Source organism: Colossoma macropomum, unplaced genomic scaffold, assembly GCF_904425465.1.
Source record: "Colossoma macropomum unplaced genomic scaffold, Colossoma_macropomum, whole genome shotgun sequence".
Classification (NCBI taxonomy): Eukaryota; Metazoa; Chordata; class Actinopteri; order Characiformes; family Serrasalmidae; genus Colossoma; species Colossoma macropomum.
In genome coordinates, this window is record NW_023494789.1 from 5955881 (window position 1) to 5979295 (window position 23415).

General features: G+C 38.7%; 1 protein-coding gene across 9 annotated transcripts in view; it reads left to right on the top strand.

Moving 5' to 3' along the window:
* The window catches only part of dock9b (dedicator of cytokinesis 9b), a 136238-nt gene that overhangs the window by 107606 nt on the left and 5217 nt on the right, over nt 1–23415 (top strand). For 5 of the 9 annotated variants that reach the window (XM_036569875.1, XM_036569879.1, XM_036569872.1 and 2 more), the window contains 13 exons: nt 1666–1802; nt 3647–3753; nt 5071–5208; nt 5702–5884; nt 6291–6404; nt 7705–7920; nt 8422–8479; nt 11663–11769; nt 14069–14191; nt 14769–14882; nt 18154–18159; nt 20751–20897; nt 22104–22314. In XM_036569875.1, the coding sequence (XP_036425768.1) occupies nt 1666–1802; nt 3647–3753; nt 5071–5208; nt 5702–5884; nt 6291–6404; nt 7705–7920; nt 8422–8479; nt 11663–11769; nt 14069–14191; nt 14769–14882; nt 18154–18159; nt 20751–20897; nt 22104–22314 (1661 nt within the window). The remainder of the gene's footprint in view (nt 1–1665; nt 1803–3646; nt 3754–5070; nt 5209–5701; nt 5885–6290; nt 6405–7704; nt 7921–8421; nt 8480–11662; nt 11770–14068; nt 14192–14768; nt 14883–18153; nt 18160–20750; nt 20898–22103; nt 22315–23415) is intronic. The other 4 variants (XM_036569881.1, XM_036569877.1, XM_036569880.1 and 1 more) reach the window with 2 other exon arrangements.

Here is a 23415-nt window from a genome sequence, read left to right on the forward strand (position 1 = left end):
TAATAGAGCCTGACCGATGTATCATTTGGCTGATGATATCGGCTGATTTCGAAGACCCATGTTTTCCGGTATCGGCAAAACTTTTGCAGATAATGCACTGATAATTAGTCACCTCGTTCAAACTCCATGATAACGGTGATATCCCGATGATAAGGTGAAACCTTATACAGTTGTGCCACCAGGGAGCCCAGTATGAGGGACTTTCTTGCTATATAACAGGAATATGGGCATAACTCTTAAATGTAAACACAGAATATCGTCAAAGCTAAAATAATAACATATAAAATACATCCAAACCCAATGGGCCTCATTCACCAACCGTTCCTAAGAAGAAATTTCCTTATAAAGCTCACTTACACAGTTTTTATGAAGATTCTGACATTCACCAAAGTTTTCTTATTTAGGATTAGTTCTTAGGTAAGAACAGAATCTACACACACTCAAAAGGACCAAGATGTGAACAGTTCTGTGGTTTAAGAACACGTCATGAATCTGACGTAGACTTTTTCTTAGGATCTTTCTCAAGAACAAAATGAAGAAAAACTTAGAAAGATATTAGTGATTTAGGTCCCTTTGGCCTCATACAACAACTGTTCTTAAGAAGAAATTTCTTCTTATGTTCCACTAACATAGTTTTTACAAAGATTCTGACATTCACCACTGTTTTTCATGAGGGATTTGTTCTTAGGTAGACTATCAACGTAGACTATTTCTTAGAACCTTTCTCAAGAACAAATTTAGAATATATTGGTGAATGAGGCCTAATGTTAGCATGAGGATAACAGTAGATAACACGAAACACCTTTCTATGAAGAGAACTAGGGTCAGGGTTACACCTGCAAAGAAGTCTGTGTAGCCCTTTTCCCAGTGATACAATATTTATATGTCACTCACTCATAACTTATCGAATAAAAATCAGCCAATATGATCATTTTTTTTAAATTATACATTTTTTTTGCCCCTTAAAATTGCTGTCATTCACAAAATGTTCATATTGAGCAGACGCTAGTAAGTAATGCCTAATAAAAAAAAACAAAAAAAAGTTTATTGCGTTATGATCATACGTTGTAGTGCTGGACCAGTATTGGCTGACAATGAGGTCTAACAGATCTATCAGCATCTGCGACAATTCCACCAATAAAGCACCAATTTCCACTCATTAGTTTTAGAGTATTTATTGGCTCTATGCTTGTTTGTCAGTCTTTGTAGAGTCTGCTGAATTATTAGCTCTCTGCTGTAACGTTTAACATGGGGATAGCAACTGTACTGCTTAGTATTCTGGGTGTGTCAGCTGTGGCACTACAAAATGTACTCTAGGCCTTTGTTAGTTTATGCTGTTTATTTGCATTTAAGAGATAAGATGACTGAGAACTTCGAATCATATTTGTTTATTCACAGTCAGTAAAACTAAAACCATTTGGAGTCTCTTTTTGACAGTGTTAAATTATGTCGGCCGATATTATCTATTTTTGGAATTTGTAGCTCCTCAAAATTGGTATCTTTCACAGATTGTTCATATTGGTCAGGCTCTATCAGGTAGTGCTATCACAGTGTACTGTGCAAGACATCATGAGCAAGTAGTGAATGATAAACATGTGATTTAATCTTTTAATGAACTTGAATGACATTCAACTAAACTACTCACAAGGCTCTGTTTATTCCCAGGAGTCAGGAAGCGATTGGATTTCTGGTTCCAGACAGGAAGTCGTTAACTCTTCCTGTGTCTCGTAACAGAGCAAGCGTCCTACACACGCGTTTACACCAGCTCGGCAGCATGGAGAACGCACACACTTTTAACCACAGTAAGACAGTCCTGAAATACATCCACGTGTGAACAAACAGCAGTAGGAGTTCAGTCTCATTTCTCTTGTCGTTTTTTATGTCTGTAGAAGTTGCATGAAGATCTGGACCATGATGTGCTGCTATTTGTCGTGTCCCTGGACAGTAGCTCCCAGTAGCCAATAAAGGCAGTGTGCTTCACATTAGGGCTGCATGATGTGGACATTAAATGTGATGTTTGATAAAGCTGTTGGATCAGAAAGATGATGTTAGAAGCATTATTATTAAAGTAGTGTCTGAGTGGATGTGCTATACTAAATTTATTTGTTTATTTATTTTTTTGCTGTTTAAATAAACATCTAAGTAACCCCGCCCATAAGCAAGTAAAAAACGTCATCACAAAATCACCATTTTTTGCTTCTCTATTTACAATGTTTATATTGCTAATTTGCAAAGGACAGAGTAGATTTTTTATCTTTAGTAGTATATATATATATATATATATATATCGCTTTTGTCAGGAGAAAACCTCGTATCTCCAAAATGATAACTTTACAGGAGAAGTAAAAATCCTACTTCACTTTTAATGTAAGTCAATGGAGCCAGTCATTTTGGGCTGTTTGTATTGGTCCATTCCTCATAAAATTGACACACAATGTAAAAGGTTACAGGTATTTTTAAATTATGTCAAAAACTGAAAAATGAAAAAATAGAGATACGATGTATATATGTTGTCTCTATAGTAATAAGTAACAAACTGTAACCGTGTTACAGTTAATTGCTTGTTAATTCTCTTCTTGTTACTCTTTTCTTGAGAGTCTTGCTCTCCCTTTGCTGTAGCACCGTGAGTTTCCCTGTTGTGGGACTAATGAAGAATTATCTTCACTGTTGTGCAAAATAAAATTAATGAAATACTAATTGCTGCTTTCATCAGAATTTCAGGCACATTTTTATGTGCTGTAAGGCTGAACAAGAACACAGTGTCACTGATGTGAAGCTCTTATGAAACATCAAAAACTCATTGACTGCTAACAGCACCCCCTTGTGGAAAATTTGTAGCCTGCGAAATGTGAATGGGTTTGTGAGGCGCTTCAGTCAAAAAACAGTCAGAATTCTCTGAACAGCTCTTTCTATTTGTGTTTGCCCTCAGACTACAAACATAAATAAACATGTACATTTTTATTCTCACTATAGGCCAACAAAACAAATTAATACGTGTGTAACTGCTTCACATATTTTACTTCGCAGTCTGTGCATTTTACACACAACACAAGTTGGTGTCTTGTTGATTAAGTCACTTGTTCTCCATGCGAGGGTGTTCAAATGCAGTGCAGGAACCCTCCGACACCACGTCCTCCCAGTCTAATTATGTCAGTTTGGTGCTGTGTGTGTGAGATAATTTTAGCTGTTCTGTCATCGCAGCCTTTAATGGTGTGTTTATCGTGGGAATTCATATCTCAGTACTGATAAAAATGTGATTTATCGTGCAGCCCTAGATAAGTCTAGTTTACACTTGTGCTCAAATATAAAGATATAGATGTATGCATTATGCATGGCCCCGAATCCAGAGGTGACAAGCTTTGACAATCATTCAAGTCACTCTGTACATGTGTGTGTTTCCAGTTTCAAAAAGATTTCAAATATTCTGGGGATCTGGGTAGATTATGGTAAGCTTTGTAGCAATGCATACCCTTTTTTCCATTACATGTTCAGTATTCACCCACTTTTAAGTTAAGCCTTTAAATCTAAGCTGAAGCTGTTGGCTTAAACTAAACCTAAAATGGTTCCTGCCAAGCTTAAAGAGCAATGCTGGATTGGAAAAGCTTACTTGTCAGTCTCAAAGCATTCTGCCTTTTCTTCCTCCCAGCGTACGGCCATGGCGATGCTGAAACGTGTCTGTTAGAGGGCAACATTTCCACTGAAGTCTGTCTGACTGTGCTGGACACCCTCAGTATCTTCATCATGGGCTTTAAGGTACAGATATGCATACACTGCTCTGAGTAAAGGTGCAGTCTCCATCAGGCAAGTTTAAATTTGATTCTGTTTACACTTCAGTCCAAACTCGGTGATCAGATCACCAGTTGTCCTTTTTAGATGTATCTTCTGTATCTAATTTTTACTTGCATAGTGTTTACATTTTTAAAAAATGTAGCCTATTAAACATTTTGCAGTTGTGATGCTGAGCAGTCCAGGCATTTTAAGCTACAGCGAAAGAACAGGCAGCACCTTATGTACATTTTGCTTATTAGCCACAACTTAGCAGAGTTGTAAGTAATGTATGGGCTGGAATTACAGCCAAGAGTGGTGATTGAACTGTGTATTTCCTTTCATTGGCATCTTAAAGTAGCCTGTTTAACAAGAAAGTTTTTATGTACCAGAAACAACCCTAATTCATTCTTACATGACCATTTTCCAACTTCTCTTCTAAACAGGCTGTTTTTGTTACTGTGCCTTTAAGACTGATGTGTAAATAATCTATGTTCAGATTGGTCACAGTCCAAGCTAAAAAATACTTACTAGTATGACGGTATTTATCATTATCATGATGAATTATGGCACAAAATGTCACAATATGCTTTTCTGAGCATATGGCGGATATCATGAACACTGACCAACTGCATGTTTCATTTCAAGAAGAGCATCATTAGATCCGTTTAATTGGATGTAGTGCAGCGCAGGATGTGAAATGTTGAATGTTCATAGTTTTTGACAGTGTTTGTTTACATACATATTGCGTATTGTGCAAAGTTTTTTAAGTATTATGCTATTATATTTTTGCCATATTACCCAGCTCTACCAATGCCTTATAACTTTGAATGGGCAGGGATAAACTGCTGTATACTATAGGTGGATATATGTAAATGTGTTCATGACATCACGAGAACAATGAATTCTAGAGGGGCTGTGGATTTTACACGCTGTGAGTGAAGGGCACATTTTGAAACGTAGACATTGTTTGCATGCTACACCAGTCTTGTTGAAGAAAATTCAGTTTTCCATTATATGGGCCTTTTGAAGCTACGCTTTCACACTCTACTAGTCTCTTTAAAACCTGCATGAGTTGAAGGAGCACCCACACTGTGCTAGTTATGGATACGGTTTCATTTATATGTCTACACAGTACTTTTAAATGTAGGCATAGTCTTGTATATGCTTTTAGATGGTATTGGGATAGTCTCATTTATACTTCTACTCAGTCATTTTTAATGTAAGCGCATTCCAGGTTTTTGTATCAGTGAACATATGAACAATGAACACTAGTCTCCACTCTTCTGAAACATCTCCTTGTAGACTCAGCTGTGTGCTGATTTGGGCCACAATCCACTGATGAAGAAAGTGTTCCAGGTGCACCTGTGTTTCCTGCAGATCCCACAGTCAGAAACAGCACTAAAGCACGTCTTCACTTCACTGCGCACCTTCATATACAAGGTAACAACACTCCTAGTTAGCTGTAGAATCACGATATTATCTGACTTTGTTGTTATTTTTTTATTATTATAAGTTTTTTGATCTGACCTGTTCACATACTAAAAAGATACTAAAATCTGATACTAGAGATACTAAAATCTGGCCAGTGCAGTTACTGGACATTTCCAGGCACTGAATAATACTGTTGAAAGACTCGTCTTCCTTCTTTATAATACGGATGTCACACAAATTAACTCTTTAAAATCCCAGGTTTACTACATACAAAGGCTTATTACTCAGTAACTACAGGGACTTCAGTGCAAACTGGTTGAGCTATTCTTAGGTTATAGAAGTGTGTAATAGAAGTGTGTAATAAAACTTTGGGCCTGCCTGTGGGCCCTGGCCATGTAAGAGTTAATGAAAGTATCTGAGCTGTTGCTGGTCCTACTTTTTTACTATTATATCAGTTTTATATCTGTTGTGTCACTTTAAAGTCTTTCCCTCTCTCTCCTAGTTCCCATGTACGTTTTTCGACGGCCGGGCTGATATGTGCGCCTGCCTGTGTTATGAGATCCTGAAGTGCTGTAATTCTAAACTGAGCTCCATCCGCAGCGACGCAGCCCACCTGCTCTACTTCCTCATGAAGAGTAACTTCGACTACACCGGCAGGAGGTCCTTCGTCCGCTCTCACCTTCAGGCAAGAGTCAGAAAGAGAAACTAACAGAGAGGGAGGGACAGATAAAGAGGAAGAATGATCATTGAAGACTAAGTTAACCCTTGAACCCCAGTATTATTATTATTATTATTATTATTATTATTATTATTATTCAGGTATTAATTTTAGGCTTATTAAGGCTTATTATTATTCAGTAACATTTATCATTTTAACAGATCTCCCCCTCAGCATCTGTTATGAGTGTATGAGTGTGAGGAACTGAAGTGTGGGCCCACATACAGGCCTGAGAGTTTGAGGAGTTAAAAGTCTGAAACTGATTTTAGGCCTTTACCGTTATTTACATGTCAGTTAAAATAGAATGACTATAGACTTTTGCTAAGGTGTAAATGATTAACATCATACAGAGCCTTTATCTTTTTTCCTTCAGGTGGTGATAGCAGTTAGTCAGCTGATAGCTGATGTCATTGGGATTGGGGGGACACGGTTCCAGCAGTCTCTGTCCATCATCAACAACTGTGCCAACAGTGACAAGACTGTGAAGGTAACGCAGAGACAACCTGAAGGGTTCCAGTCATTATGACCTCTAGTTCATTTTCTCTGAGGTGGTTTGACTGTTATCATGTACAGGCAACTTTATCTGCAGTTTAAAAATGATTTTTCTAAATCCGTGCATGATGAAATAGTTAAGATGAACAGCAGAGTCATTCAGAGTGGTTTGCTGTGAAATGCTCTGTTCTGGAGAAACTAACAGTCAGAATTGTTCACAGTGGTGGTGATAGGAACCAGACGTCTGAAGTGTTTACTGCCTCTGAAAGCTCCGTCACAGAAAGTTATTTCATAAAATTGTTATGAATACATGGCCCTGATGCCTGAGACAGTGTTTTTCTGTTGTTTTCAGATAAAGTTTTGCCCCAGAACATATTTTTAAATGTATGCAGGGCCTTCCAAGGGAAAATAGTACCCAAAGAAAAAAAGCTCTTCCTCTCATCTCTCTCTCTCTCTCTCTCTCTCTGCCCCCTCTGTCTCTCTCTCTCTCTCTCCCTCTCTGCCCCCTCTCTCTGTTTCTCTCTCCCTCCCTCTCTGTCTATCTTTCTCTCTCTCTCTGTCTCTCTGTCCCCCCTCTCTCTGTCTCTGTCTCTCTGTCCCCCCTCTTTCTCTGTCTTTCTCTCTGTCTCTTTGTCTGTATGTCTCTCTCTCTCTCTCTGTCTCCCCCCCTCTCTCTCTCTCTCTGTCTCTTTGTCTCCCCCTCTCTCTCTGTCTCTCTTTCTGTCTCTCTCTCTCTATCTCTCTCTCTGTCTCTCTTTCTGTCTCTCTCTCCCTCTATCTCTCTCTCTGTCTCTGTCTCCCCCTCTCTCTGTCTCCCCCTCTCTCTCTCCCTCCCTCCCTCCCTCCCTAACTCTCTCTGTCTTTCTGTCTGTCTGACTCTCTTTCTCTCTCTCTGTCTGTCTCTCTCTCACTCTCTCTGTCTTTTTCTCTGTCTGTTGCTCTCTCCCTCTTCCTGTCTCCCTCTCTCTCTGTCTCTCCCTCCCCCTCTCGCTCTCTGTCTCTCTCTCCCTCCCTCTCTCTCTGTCTTTCTCTCTGTCTGTCTCTCTATTTTACTTTCTCTCTCTCTCTGTCTCTCTTTCTCTCTCTCTCTCTCACTCATTCATTCCTTCTCACTCACTCACTCACTCACTCACTCACTCACTCTCTCCATGTGTGGATTGCATTTCATTTTGAATTAGATTTATTATACTGCAGGGATCTCAGTTAGACTTGTTTGCTGTGGTGGTTTAACAACACTGGCTTAATAAAGATGTGTTAAATCTCTCTCTCTTCTCCCCCCCCCCACCCCCCTTCAGCACACTGCATTCCCCTCAGATGTGAAGGATTTGACAAAGAGGATCAGGACAGTGCTGATGGCCACAGAGCAGATGAAGGAGCATGAGAAGGACCCTGAGATGCTGGTTGATCTGCAGTACAGCCTGGCCAAGTCCTACACCAGCACACCGGAGCTGCGCAAGACCTGGCTGGACAGCATGGCCAAAATCCATGTGAAGAATGGAGACCTGTCAGAGGTCAGATATACAACAGTCACACACACTGAGTGCTCATGATCAACATTCTAAGATTTCAGTGTGTTACATTGATATACGTTGATAAATATTGATAAATGTATTGATGGATGCGCAGATCGATGGATGAATGTGCTTAAGAATGACAGAGAGGTGTATTAGACTGATAGGCTTATGGTCTGACAGTAGACCCTGAAATATTTCAAAAATATTTTTAATCTGGCTTGATGAAGTGATGTAAGCTCTTGTGTTGCTAGCAGTAAGGTCTACTGAGGCCCACAGAACTATAATAAAACCAGCAGCTTGACCAGACTAAAAAGATTCATTTTGGATCAGTCTCTTCGTTTTTATACTTATATGTCATCAAATTATATTTTGTTATCACTAGAAATGTCAAGTTTGAGTTCAAACAGAATTGTGTTCAGCTGCAGGCCTGATTAAGGCTAACAAGGAGACAAGTAAAACATTATATTCAGTTTTATAAATTTACTGTTTCCTATGCAGGCAGCAATGTGCTATGTCCATGTGGCAGCCCTGGTGGCAGAATACCTAAAGAGAAAAGGTGAGACCAGAGGACCACAGGAGGGCGCTGTGGTACATACACACACATGCATATGGACAAACTTTCATGTGCTACACAAACAGAGTGTCAATACACACACTGCTTTTCTCCAATTTGAATTTCACCTAATTTGATTTTTTTAATTGCTGTACGTGCTGATAATTTATTAATATTTTAAGAGAAGTACAGTACTGTGCAAAAGTAAGAGACAATTCCCCCTTCATTTATTTAATTTCCTGTCAAAACAGCCATTAAGATCACTACAAGTTACCTGGGAGGAGGTTACATATAAGATAATACACTTGCATAAGGAAGAAGAAAGTTAAAAGAAAATAAGTTAAAAAAAACAGCAGTTTTCAAAACTTATTGGAATTTACAAAATTATTAAAACTGTATTAAAACAGTACTTTAAGCTTTCATCTTTAAGAGAAAATCAAGCTGCACTTTGCTTCAGATCTGAAAATATCAGGTGTTTCTGTCCATCCTTCCACTGTGAGAAGACAACTCAGCACTATGTGTCTGGAAGGATGTGTAGCTGTCAAGAGGCTCTTACTGAGAAAAGACAATAGACAAAAACAAAGAAAACTTGCAAATCAAACAACTAATAATTTTATTTGCTATCCAAAACTACCAGTGAACCTACACATGTCTTCTGAGTTCTGATATGTAGTGTTAATGGTAAAATTGTGATACCTCTGAAAAAGTTTCCTTTGGGGACTATTTTGCCCTACAATGCCCTACCTGTACCTCTCTGCCCCGAATGGATTTAAAAAAATATACATTTTAGGCCAAGTTTTTTTATGTAAAAACTTTCTGTGAGGGAGCTTTTGGAGGCATTACACACTTTAGTCGTCTGGTTCCTATCACCACCACTGTGAACGGCTCTGACTCTGTAGGTTTCTCCAGAATGGAGAATTTTGCATCAAACCACTCGGAATAACTTTGAAATATTAAAAATGTAATAATGCAGGAAACTTTCAGAAATTAATGGAATTCCCCTTTAAGTACTCAGTAACGTTAGGAACAGCATTGAAAAGTCTTAGTACATCCAGCTTGAATCAGCACAGGAACTGAAAGTTGTTTGACTCGATTGTCTTTCTGATGCACTATTGGTCTAAAACAAAATTAATAAACCTCAGTCAGATGTGTTACCAATCACAAAGCTGTACAGATGCTGTCAACAAGGTAGCATAGTGAAGATAAACACAAAGAGGAATCAGTAACTAAATGTTAGTGGCGAAAATGTAACTGTGCATGAAGTAGATTCCTTTTCTCACAAACAGGAGTGGAAGTAAAAATATTATGAATTAAAAAAATGTAGGAAAGCACAAATCCATCAAAACTAATGTAGTTGGTTTCTGCTTCTGGGAATGGAACAGGTTGCGACACCTGTACACATTCTCTCTCTCTCTCTCACACACACACACACACACATATAAACATATGCTTAGACGTGCCCATAAATGTGTACAAGGGTCGTTTCCATACAGCAATGTGGAATTAAGTGAATTCCTCTGATAAGGCCTCTGACTTAAACATGTGCGTGTTATGCAATATATGAACAGTTTACAGCTGGGGTGTTAAATAACATCAGGATAATGACTCGAGTCATGTGCCGGTTCTTTTTAAGTCATTTAATGTCTTTGTGTGTACGTATGCAGTCATTTGGAGAAAAACGGCATGACTGAAAGTGTTTATATTTACTTACTGCATCAAATTATAGACTAATCAAAAAGTGCTGGTGTTAATAATATGTATACAGAATGTAGGATTTAGGATTTAGGAACAAGCATGGCTTACTGACCAACTGACTACTCAGGTGTTGAAATTTGATAATGAATAAGTGCAAGTTTTGATACTCTTTGTCGAGGTATTAAAGTAACTTGGTTGCTACCATGTATTTTTAATACTGAAAGGAAAGACGTGACTCCAAGACGCAGCTGTTTTGAGTGCCAGAGCCTTCAGCAAAAAACGACTGTACAAACTGCCCATTTTACTTAAGAGTCAAATGAAATATAATATACATAACGTACATTTCAGTGTTTTGGCATCACTATTGTGGTTCATTAATCTTATAAACAGCAAAATGAAATTCACTTTACGTAAGTGTATCAGTACAGTGCCAGAAGGATTCATAAAAGGCTCATTCTACAGAAACGTCCACTTTTTTATCTCTCCATAGGAGTCACTGGTGTTACACATAATAAAGGAACACCAGAGACATTTTTAATGAAAAATGCATTTTACAAAATGGCTGCTACAGAGCATCAAACCACATGTTGTCAATCATGGAATATTCACTAAAATATATAATTTAATCCATTTATATTCTATTTTTTCACAATTACCTCAGAATAAAGTCGGTCACACCAGTGACTTCAGCTACAAGCTTCATATGAAATCATGAGCTAAATGAGAAAATCTCTGATAACTGAAAGACACAGTGGACTCACCATGTGCTTTTCTTTATAGATCCTCAGAAAACAGGTAAAAGGAAGTCAAGTGATGTCATCAGTATGATTTTTATTTCAAAATAAGAGATTTTTTGCAGTAACACCAGCGACACGACTCCTGGGGTCCACAACTTTGATTGTATATTTTATAATATTTACTTGTCATTTGTTTTCTTTATGTCATTTAAATCATATATTTCATAGTCATGTATAGATTATTGCTGTTAAAATTGCAGAAAAGCATGTTTTTTACCTCAAAATATGGCCTCAGCCTTCACACATGACTGTGAGGACGAGCTCTTCTGTGGTGCTTGGAATTCTATATGATTGATTTAAAAACCAATACTGATAAATTGAGGCTCAAGAAGCTGTAATTGTTAAAATAGCTTATTGTTTTATTTCAAATTATAAATGAATTGTAACCCTAACATGCTTTTCAAGTGTAATATATCGGTAAACGCTAGGGACACAAAAAGGGACGTTTCCATAGAATGACGCAAACGTTTTATAAGCATTAATAGGAACCTCATTTTACTTAAAGGCCAGAGAAAATATACATACCTCTGTCATAACATCAGTATCAGTATTAAAATTTTCACAGTATAATTAGAGTGTCATGATATTCTTTGCCTTTTTTATTATTTAACGCTTGTGATTGCTTTGTGAAGTTTGATCCAAATCTCAGTCTCATCAAAGTAATGACTGATTGAACATCACTGCTCCATCACAGGAATGTTCCGTCAGGGCTGCTCGGCGTTCCGTGTCATCACTCCCAACATCGACGAGGAGGCGGCCATGATGGAGGACGTGGGCATGCAGGACGTGCACTTCAATGAGGTTAGCCCCGCCCGTGAACCCCACAGCCGCAGACTTGAACCACTGCCACTCACGATTAATCTCTTAATCGGCCTCATATTGACCCCAACGAAATGTAATAATTAGAATCTCATTATAGGAAATGTTCCATGAGGGCGCTTATCTTATCACAGTGAGTGTCAGTGGCTCTGAACCATGTGCGTCAGTGATGAAGAAGAGCAAAGGCAGGAGTTTGTAGTTGTACTCTGTGTAGATAATGTAACAGGTAGCCTTGAGGTTTATCTTATCTTGGTAATAAATTAGCCCACCCATTTTTATTTCTTTTAAAAAGTAATAGAATCATAATTATATTGCACAATTTAATAATGTATAAATCATTTATTATTATAAAGATAAAAAAAAACCTAGCAATTATAATTTTTAACATATGCTCCTATGGGAGAAATGCATTGCCAGTTTTTTAAACTCCATCTGCCACTTTCTGCTCATCAGATGTCTAATGACCTGTACTGTATGTCACATGATCCACAGTTATTAGCCCCCATTTAGCCTCTGGCATATGGATGAGCTCAGTTACCACAACCAGCTCACTGGGCTCACTTATTGAGCTGTGCGGCTGGAGAAAAAGCTTTGGAGAAGCTGCCATTAACACTGTGCACTTAATCAACTGGATGTGGAAGCAGCCTGGATACAGAACAGTACTGTAATAGGCAGTACGAAGTTCTTCTGAATTTGTCCTTTTAACAAATATGTAAATACATAAATACAGTGTCCACAGTTATTATTTCAAATGTTGGTGATTATGTATATATTTTGCTAATGGATTGCTGATTTGGATGATGATAATAATGGAACTTTTGTTTAGAGGTGGGTGATATGGCAAAAAAAGAATATCACGGGACTTCACAATACATGATATCGCTGATGTCGGAGCAAAACCTTGTATCTCCATTTTTGTCGTTTTTCAGTTTTTGACATAATTTGAAAATGCCTGTTACTCTTTACATTGTGTGTAAATTTCATGAAGAATGGGCCAAAAGAAACAGCCCAAAATGACTTGGAAAAAAGTCTGGTTACAATGACTTACATTAAAAATTTAAAATAAAATATGATTTTTCCTTCTTCTGTAGAGTTACCATTTTGTAGATACAAGGTTTAGTTCCGACAACAGTGACATGCATCACATTATTTTGTTTTTCTGAAGTTTGATAAGTTGCAACAGATGACCCCTGACTGTGTAAACATGTAAACTTCAGAGTGGTGTTCATGTCTTACACTATTAGAATATGTGGCACAAGCAAAATACTTTATCTATTATTAAAAATAGACCAAATCCTTCTTTTAAAAGGTGCCATTATTGTTGGCATCAAATGGTTGCTCTCTCTTGCTTACTGGGTGAGGAACTGAAATAAATACCTAATTTAACTTTGATATATCATTCCACCTTTAGCTAGAGTGTGACATTACACAAGAGAAAAACCTTTTAAATTGTCTTCCTTCTATTAGGGCTGAGTCCAGAGTAACCATATGACAGCATCATAGTGCAACAATGGTAGCCTACTAATAGAGAGATTTTGCTGGGTTATGTTTATAGTACAGCGTGATTCAAAAAGATTCATCCAATTTCAAAGCGCCATATTTTTCCAACCATGAGGCTCCTAGGAACCAATCACATATCAATTGAAAGAGGGGGTCATAGAGTTTCTGACCGTCACCGGAAGATGGCTCCTTTCAGTCTGCGAGGAGATGAGACCCCTAAGCAGAAAGCGTTCTGCGTTCTCCACTTCAATAAGAGTGAATCCGTCATAACTGTGCAGCGTGATTTTTGTGGGCAGTGAACCTCCAGCAGTTTAGAGTGTTCGTCATTGGTTCCACAACACTGGATGATCTCCGAAATCACACTGAAAGAGCCGTGAGTGCAGCGACACCCGACATGCTCAATCCAGTACAGGATGAATTTGACTATGGCGTTGATGTTGTCCGTACAGCTGGAGGAGGTTCATACTGAGACCTTGTAAAATTACATAATAAACTTTATGCTCATTTAAACCATTTACAGTTTAGCATTGTTCTGTAATGATACAAGTGAAATAAATCATTTTAAAATCGGATTAATCTTTTTGAATCACCCTGTATAATAAACAGTGCTAATTACTTCTCTTTTATTCAAAAATGCAGTTGTTCTGTGTTATTTAAACACTGATGATATCACTGTTATGTTCAGGAGTGATGTCATTTACCATGATTATTATATATTGTCATATTGCCCACCCCTGTTTCTGCTGTTTTGTTGTGTAACTGACATGTGTTGTGTTTTTAGGAGGTATTGATGGAGTTGTTAGAGGAGTGTGCTGATGGTTTATGGAAGGCTGAACGTTACGAGCTCATCTCTGACATCTACAGACTCATTATCCCCATCTACGAACAGCGCAGGGACTTTGAGGTACACATCCATTCATGGCTTTCTTTTTTTATTTATTGTGTTTTTTAAAGGGGAGACATTCGAAAGCATACAATGACAACACACAATTCCATGCATGTGTTAATGTCCAATTATATATCCTTTCATACATCTTGTAACCCATACCTCTCCCTCTTTAAAAAAAAAAAAACAAATAACTATAGACATTAAACTTGAGATGATGCCTGGAGGTAAAAAATAAATAAAAAGAAAAAATAGAATAAATGAATAAATAAATGTCAGGAAAAAAAGGGGGAGTACTCACTCACATTCTATCTCTACAAACTCTGGACTTCATATAGACCTATTGTAACCATAATTTTACAAATTTTGTCATCTTCAGACTAATAAAAAAGTAATTTTTTCCATTACATATATTTCATTGACCAGGTTTATCCAGTCATCCAGTGTGGGATGGGGGTTCAGGAGACAGCCACTTCATTGTTACAGCTTTTTCTACTTGCAATTAATAGAATGTCCCATAAATATTTGTTCGATCTTTTAACATTGTTCATGGTTTTCTAATGTAATGTCTCATATTTATCTTTCCCGTGTGTAGAAACTGGCTCACTTGTATGACACGTTACATCGGGCCTACACTAAAGTCATGGAGGTGATGCACTCTGGGAAACGGCTGCTGGGCACATTCTTCAGAGTGGCCTTTTTTGGTCAGGTACGGCATTTCAGAGTCTCAAACATAGGTTTAAGTGACTGTGTTTATTAGGCAACACAAATTGATGACAGTCATTTCCAAAAAAAAAACGTTATACATTATTAACCAAGGTTAATTACTATAATAAAATGCATTGTCCTAACTAGCCTGAATAGTTAGGGTCCTGTGTCTTGCATGTTGGTTGCTGAAAACTTGTGTGTGGAGTAAAATGTGTCTAAGGCTACAATTAGACTGCAGGTAAAAGGTTTTTTTTGGCTGTTTGGTTGGTTGTTCACATTGTCTTTGTATTGTGACTTATATCTGACATCAATCTGAACAGATCACACTCCCGAACTGACCCGTATACGCAAAAGAACCGGTCCGCCCAGCACACTCATCTAACAAACACAGCTTTCCTCTGTCTTTCCTCAAGATTCAAGGACTTTTTCATGTGACATCAAAATGAGCTTCACAAGCCTCTACTTTAAACTTTAAACTCAAAGGACAAACAGCAGACACTAAAACAGAGACTAAAAATAGTTCATTTCTGTGCATTGTTGTACATTTTCATGTACCTTTTATGAAAAATAAAGCTAAAAAAGGGACGAAAACTCCAAAGCCCCAAAGCGGTGATACATACACCGATCAGGCAGAACCACCTCCTTGTTTCTACGCTCACTGTCCATTTTATCAGCTCCACTTACTATATAGGTGCACTTTGTAGTTCTACAGTTACAGACTGTAGTCCATCTGTTTCTCTGCATACTTTGTTAGCCCCCTTTTACCCTGTTGTTCAGTGGTCAGGACCCCCATGGACCCTCACAGAGCAGGTACTATTTGGGTGGTGGATCATTCTCAGCACTGCAGTAACACTGACGTGGTGGTGGTGTGTTAGTGTGTGTTGTGCTGGTACGAGTGGTTTAGACACAGCAGTGCTGCTGGAGTTTTTAAACACTATGTCCACTCACTGTCCACTCTATTAGACACTCCTACCTTGTCAGTCCACCTTGTAGATGTAAAGTCAGAGACGATAGCTCATCTGCTGCACAGATTGTGTTGGTCCTCCTCTAGTCCTTCATCGGTGGTCACAGGACGCTGTTGGATGGATATTTTTGATTGGTGGACTATTCTCAGTCCAGCAGTGACACTGAGGTGTTTAAAAACTCCAGCAGCACTGCTGTGTCTGATCCACTCGTACCAGCACAACACACTAACACACCACCACCACGTCAGTGTCACTGCAGTGCTGAGAATGATCCACCACCCAAATAGTGTTTTTTTTCTAAAATATCCTTGAAGTAAACATGATTTTGAACAACTGTTTGCAGTTTGATTTCTCTCATTACACAGTGCTGTGCTTATTTGTTCCATCCACCTGCGCTTGTCTTGCTCTTCTTCCACAACAAAGTAATGTGTATCCATAGTAACAGGCATTTTGATGATGTTGCCATAAACAGTCTGTTCTCACACATTCAGCTTTATGATGAAGATGGTTGTATTGACGTAGAAGTCACATGAATTCCAACCATAGATATATAAAGAGAACTAGATAATGATGATACCACAAAATACACTGCTAAGTGAAGCCACTTAGGTGCCATAATGGTACTCTCTCTCTCTGTGCTGAAAAAAATGAACGTCTATGGAGATTAAAAAAAATGGATATAGAACAAAAAAATGTGGAGAGGCACTGCATTTTCTTGCAACATTATCCAATTTATGTGCTGTTGCTGTGGACAGTTCATGTGTAAGTATCTGTAGAAACGTTTTACTTTATGACTAATATAACCTAATCTAGGCTATCTGATCTATTATTTCATAAGAAGGGGCATAGCTATTAAAATATGACAAAACTCATCTTAGTAGTCTTATAGCTTACATTAGGTATCTGTAGTATCTTGAAATGTTTAAATAGCGTTTAGACAGATTGTGCAGCATAGATCTGCAGTGGTTGTATGAATATACGTACCTGCAGTCACAAACTGCATGAATATGTAAGTAAAATGTCTGAAACTATGCTAAACATAACCTGGTTACTAAGTAGAATGTGGATTAGTTTAACTAGCTCTTGACTGACCAGCTCAGCAGATAGCTCAGATAGCCAAGGCTCTGTCAATAAGAGTGGGAGATTTAAGTTGAGAGTAGGGATTTAGGTTGAAGTATTTTCTGAAGAATTCACTAAATACTGCAAAACAAAGAATATGTTACGTATACACCAACCGGCCACTTCATTAGGTTCAACCCCTTGTTTCTACACTTTTTGTCCATTTAATCAAGTCCACTTACTGTGTAAGTGCACTAAATCTTCAATTACAGACTGTAGTCCATCAGTTTATCTGCATACTTTGTTAGCCCCCTTTTACCCTGTTCTTCAAAGGTCAGGACCCCCACAGGACCACCACAGAGCAGGTATTATTTGGCCGGTGGATCATTCTCAGCACTGCAGTGACACTGATGTGTTGGTGGCGTGTTGGTGTGTGTTGCGCAGTTCGAGTGGGCCCCGCAGAGAAATTGTGCATTATTGTAGGGTTAAGAATTTAATAATAAGACTTTCCAATAGAAAAATGCACCATATTATGAATGCGTGAGTGTCATGCTCTGCAGGAAATAAAAAATGTAATTTTGATACATATCTTGATATACATATACATATCATGTCTAAAAATAAATGTGTTTTCTACACTTTTAGAAATAAAGGTGTCCAGGTACATTTTTCCTTCATCAGAGCACAAACAAAGTACCCTCAAAGGTACCACAGTGGTTTTAAGGTCCAGTTGTGAACCTTAAATAAGTTCTTCCTAGTAGAAAAGTTTGTATTTGTACATTTTCATTACCCGAATGTTTAAAACAGAACAATAAAATAAAAAGCCTGGAGACGAGACGGGGTGTGTGGAGTCAGTACAACTTAGAACATATCATTTCGATGGATTATGGTTCAGTTATGTTCCCTGGCTAAAGGTACTGAGATGTTCCTTTGAAGGTTTCACCCCGGGGACTGAGGGGTACTGTCCCAGTGACAGAGAGTGTACGGAGTGTGCATCACTGGGGTGGTGGCTTTAATATTAAGCACTGCTGCCATCCCAAATCGTAATTGTGAACGTCAGATTTTTTACGTTTTTTGCTGTTTACAAACCGTCACACACAAAAAAAAAACTAATCAGCATCACATACTAAGGACAGGATCAGATTTGGGCCACTTTTACCTGCAGTGTGAATGTAGCCTGAATGCTTTCCTCTGTGCTGTGCGGGTTTGGGTTAATCAGATCTTCTCTGCTCTCTCTTCTTCCCTAAGGCTGCGGTAAGTGGTGCTGCAAAATGTGTGTGTGTGTGTGTGTATGTGTGTGTGTGTGTGTGAACCTTATCTTACTAACTCATTTCCAACCCAGATTTTGCTCCTGAATCATTAGCAAACCTCAGCATGCTTCATTCCAAAGAGAGGATACCTTCTCTTTGTGCAAGCTCCATTCACTCATCGTCAAACGTCATATGATGCAAATTTAAAAAAATTGTTTCATCTGCTTCTTTTGCTCTCATTCGTCCTGTCGTCTCAGCTATCACTTAAAAATGGAAACTCTCTTCCTGATGGCCATCGTTAAAAAGCGCTAACACTTTAGTGAGCCCTTTAGCATGTACTTTGGCCATTAGGCTTTCGGAGCCAGTAATGGGTTTATGACCCATGGAACCACTCTGCTACTGTCAGATGATGGGAGAGAAGGTCTGTATTGTAAGGGTTGAGTGCCAGCTAAGTGCTCTTTTCACTCCCCAGTGTTAGTGCTTCTGAAAGCTTGCAATTATACATGCTTGCTGGCAGCTTTAGAAGTGGACACTAAAACACAACGAGGAAGCTCCAGGTCAAGGTAACCTAAAGCGCACATCAAGCCATAAATTGGTTGAATCAGATGTGTTTTTTTCCTGTAATACAAACATGAGAACATCTGTTGGGGAACCTTGGGTGCTGGAGTTGCTTTAAAGTATTCTAATTTCCATTTTGCTGTTCATTGGTTGATTGGTGGTTTTTCATCAGTTGACTTTTCCATGCGCCAGAAAACGTTCTTGGGTAGCAACTGTTGCTAGGTTGGACAAGCAAAACACAATGTTTGCAAAATTCCCTTCAACATAATAAGAAATTGCAGTGCACAGCCGCTGTAACATCTGAGCAGGCAAAGAGGCTAGAGGCATAAAAGAGTTGTTTTTATTTTGATCCAGGTCAGAAATAAAAAAGCAGGACTAAACAAAACAGGAGGATCCACAAGTCAAAACCTAAAGCAGGGTAAGATCAAAGCAAGGGAAAACCAAAGAAAAGAAACAAGCACTGAACAGTAAACAGGACCAGCTCTAGCCAACTGGGGGACCTAAGCAGGATTTTTTGGGGAGGGCCCCCTATCTTGCTAGTTGATGTACTGTAAAATGAAAGGCTAACTGATAACAATGACAACAAGCTATCTAAATTATAAAAATTAATAACTGGCCATTGTAAAACATGCTAACTGTGTCTGGGTTTTGTGAAGCCGAAACTTTGACTCAAAGCCTGTCCAAGTTGAATCTGCTTTTTTTGACAGACACCAGATCAACTTCCTGTTCAACTACAAGCCAAAACAATTGTCATAACATTAACACCACAGAAACACAAAGCATACGTTTATCTCTAAGCTATCTTTTTCTTAGGCTCCGGATGCATACATTATTTTTGAGACAGTTGATGTTTTCCCCTCACTCCAGCATCTTAGGCAACATAATGGTACTGTAATAACCCAGACATTGTTAGGGGTGCCCCTGGTGGCCTTGAGGCCCTAAGCAGCTGCTTATGTCGCTCATTATGTAGAGCCAGCACTGACAGTAAATTAAATGCATGGGCAAAAATGAGGTAATACTAACAATGAAGGGTAAAGGTAGAGGGAACACAACAAGCTATATATACACAGACAACAAGAGGGTTAGAGAGTACACACGGGTGAGACTGTTGACAAGGGGGTGGAGCTAGTTTGACAAAACAAGTTAGACACATGTTCACTCAGGGACGTTACATAACGTTGACTGTCCTGTATAAAATGCTACAGAGCTGGATTGCATTGTAATAGCTAGTCGACACTAGGCAGGTTAGAAACTACAACAACATGCTAATATGCTAGCAGATTTGCCACCATGCTAACCATTCTAAGAGCGTGAAATCTTACACGTATATGAAATAAGTATCATGTGAAATAAATAACGCTCTCTAAATTTAGTAGTATTCTGTAAAGCTTGTCCAACATGGCAACAGTTGCTATGAATGGGTGCATTGCTGTGGAAGCATGGATAAGTCAGGCAGTACCTCAATGAACTCAATGAGCCGTTGTCATTTTCATGCGTGTTGTTACTTGCTTTTGTTTTTTATTCTTATAGAAGAATTCCACCAGTTTTCTGCATCATTAAAATGTTAAGATGCAAACAAAGTCATTCAGAGTAGTTTGATGTGAAATTTGCCATTCTAGTCAGAATGTTTTACAATAGAGGCGATGGGAACCAGATGTCAAAAATCAAAGCTACCTCACAGAAAATTGGAAGAAATTGTTACGAATGTGTTACTTGATGCATGAGACATTGTTTTACGAAAGATTTGAGATAAGGCTTTGGCTTAAAACATTTTGTAAATCCTACATACATTTTTTTGGAGTTACCACTATTTTACCTTTGCCAACAATATTTATAAAAACTTAGAAGACCGCTGTAGGTTCACTGATCATTGTACACTATATTTGCATTATAGATATCTTGTCTTTTGGTTCCTATTACACAAAAACCTCCTGTGAGACTTTGTTTGCATCTCAATTACACAGAATTTTGGAATAACCGGTGGAATGCTTACCACAAACACAGCGTGACTGAGCCATGTAAATTGGCTGTGTTTAGGGTTTCTTTGAAGATGAAGATGGGAAGGAGTATATCTATAAGGAGCCCAAATTTACACCTCTGTCTGAGATCTCACAACGACTGCTCAAACTCTATTCTGACAAGTTCGGCCAGGAAAACGTCAAAATGATCCAAGACTCTGGAAAGGTGAGGACAAACATGAAGAAAACACACTTCACCATAATAACACTCACAAATACAACCACAATTCCAAAAACGTTGGGATGCAAACCTTATAGACCCATATTTAATTCACAATAGAGCATAGAACACATAGCAGATATTGAAAGGGGTTTCCAAGAAAATTTCAAGTTTTGATGCATCTGACCACAGAACAGTTTTCCATTTTGCCTCAGTCCATTTTAAATGAGCTTTGGCCCAGAGAAGACGGCAGCGTTTCTGGATTCTGTTGACATATGGCTTCTTCTTTGCATGATACAGCTTTAACTTGCATTTGTGGATTGCACGGAGAACTGTGTTCACTGACAGTGTTCCTGAGCCCATGCAGTGATTTCCAGTACAGAATCATGCCTGTTTTTAATGCAGTGCCGCCTGAGGGCCCGAAGATCATGAGCATACAATATTGACCATCAGCCTTGTCCCTTGTGTACAGGGGTTTCTCCAGATTCTCTGAATCATTTGATGATATTATGTACTGTAGATGGTGGGATGTCCAAAGTCTTTGCAATTTTACGTTGAGGAACATTTTTCTGAAATTTTTCCCCAATTTTTAGATGAAGGTTTTCGCAGATTGGTGAACCTCTGCCCATCTTTACTTCTGAGAGACTCTTCCTCTCTAAAATGCTCTTTTTATATCCTGTCATGTGAGTTAGTTGCAAATTGCTCCTCCAGCTGTTTTTGTGTCAGTACCACTTACTTTTCCAGCCTTCTGTTGCCCCTGCCCAACTTTTTTGAGATGCGTTGCTGCCATCAAGTTCTAAATGAGTTCATGTTTTTCATGAAGTGGTAAAATGTCTCACTTTCAACATCTGTTATGTGTTGTATGTTCTACTGTGAATAAAATATGGGTCTACTGAGATTTGCAAGTCATTGCATTCTGTTACAATTTGCATTTATTTACATTTTACACAGCGTCCGTTCCGTTTTTTGGAAATGGGGTTGTATGTGCATTGTCTCAGTTAGAGTACGTAGACATTTATCTTCTATCAGAGCACACACATAAACACGTCCCTCAGTATGTAATACACACAATAAGACCAGTTTTAATGTGGCGTGATATCACATATCAGCATACAAAGCACCTTTTAACACAAGACTGTCATTTTGTTGAACTCAGCTGTTTTCTCCACCTTTTGAAATAGAGGACTTGACTGTATCTCCTGTCTTGCCTAGGTTAATCCTAAGGACTTGGAGGCCAAATTTGCCTACATCCAGGTGACGCACGTGACTCCCTACTTGGAAGAGAAAGAGCTGGAAGAGAGACGCACCGATTTTGAGAGGAGCCACAATATACGGCGCTTTGTGTTCGAAACGCCATTCACTGTCTCAGGCAAAAGGCATGGCGGTGTGGACGAGCAGTGCAAGCGCAGAACTGTGCTCACCAGTGAGTGGACATCATGTCTGATTCTTGAACAGTTATTTCAGTATTCAGGTCATTTGGTATATGATTAAACACAAAATCCAGAGCAGCTACTACAGAATTGAGACCCATCCAGTGTCTAGTCTCAGTCAGGTGCTTCTGGATTGGCTTCCCGATTTTTACCTGTCTGACAGGAAACAAATTTTGTCCAGCTAAATGCTATCAAGCTACTGCTTGAATCGAAAATCAATGGCATCTGGTCTGTAAAAGTTATTCCAGAGTTTTGTTTGAAGCATTGTAGGTATCTTAGTAGTTTGCCAACAAGTACCACTTTGCTTCATGCAGGTCTGTTTTTGTTATAGAACCATTTTGGCAATGCTCTGCCCCTTCAAATCAAGTTAAAACAAAGGAGGTCTGTGGTTTCAAATAAACCTTTCCAATCAAAATAGGTAGTTCATGGCCACGTTGAGCAACAACCCTACCTCCCACCCTCCACCCCAGACTTTCTCACAATATTCAGAGGCCTTGTAAGACTACCCAGTGGCTGTTCTGCTGTTCTGCAGTATTGAAGTGACTTTATTCTGAATTTTTACACAATGCAAGATCATCTGGATTAATATGACCTTCAGTTTGGAATGAGCCTTTCCTCTGAATGGACGTTGGTCAAATCAGTCGCATTGGATGTGGATGAAAATGGAAGTTATTGCAACCAACCTGTCATTACACTCACCTGTAATATTCGATCCTTGCAGAATTGTCTGGTACCAAGATTAAGGTGGTTATGACTTAGACTTCACTTAGAACAGTTGGTGCTATATTACAATCTCTAGAGTGATTTTTTGCTGATCCCAGTACATCTACAACACTTAGGCCCAGTTTTGATACAAAGCACAGCATTTTCTGCTTTGTTGAGTTCAAGCTTCACTTCTAACAGTAAAACATGACTCAGCCAGTCACTCTTGGTTGACAGCAGTGGTTGCTTAATAAATTGTCAAGTGCTTGGTCCAAACTAGCCTTTTGTATTTAGATTGTGGACTTCAGGTTCAATTCCAGAGTGCTGTATTCAGGCCTTAACAAGAGCAGGCCACAGATTACACTTAGTTCATGTGTATTATAATGTAAGCA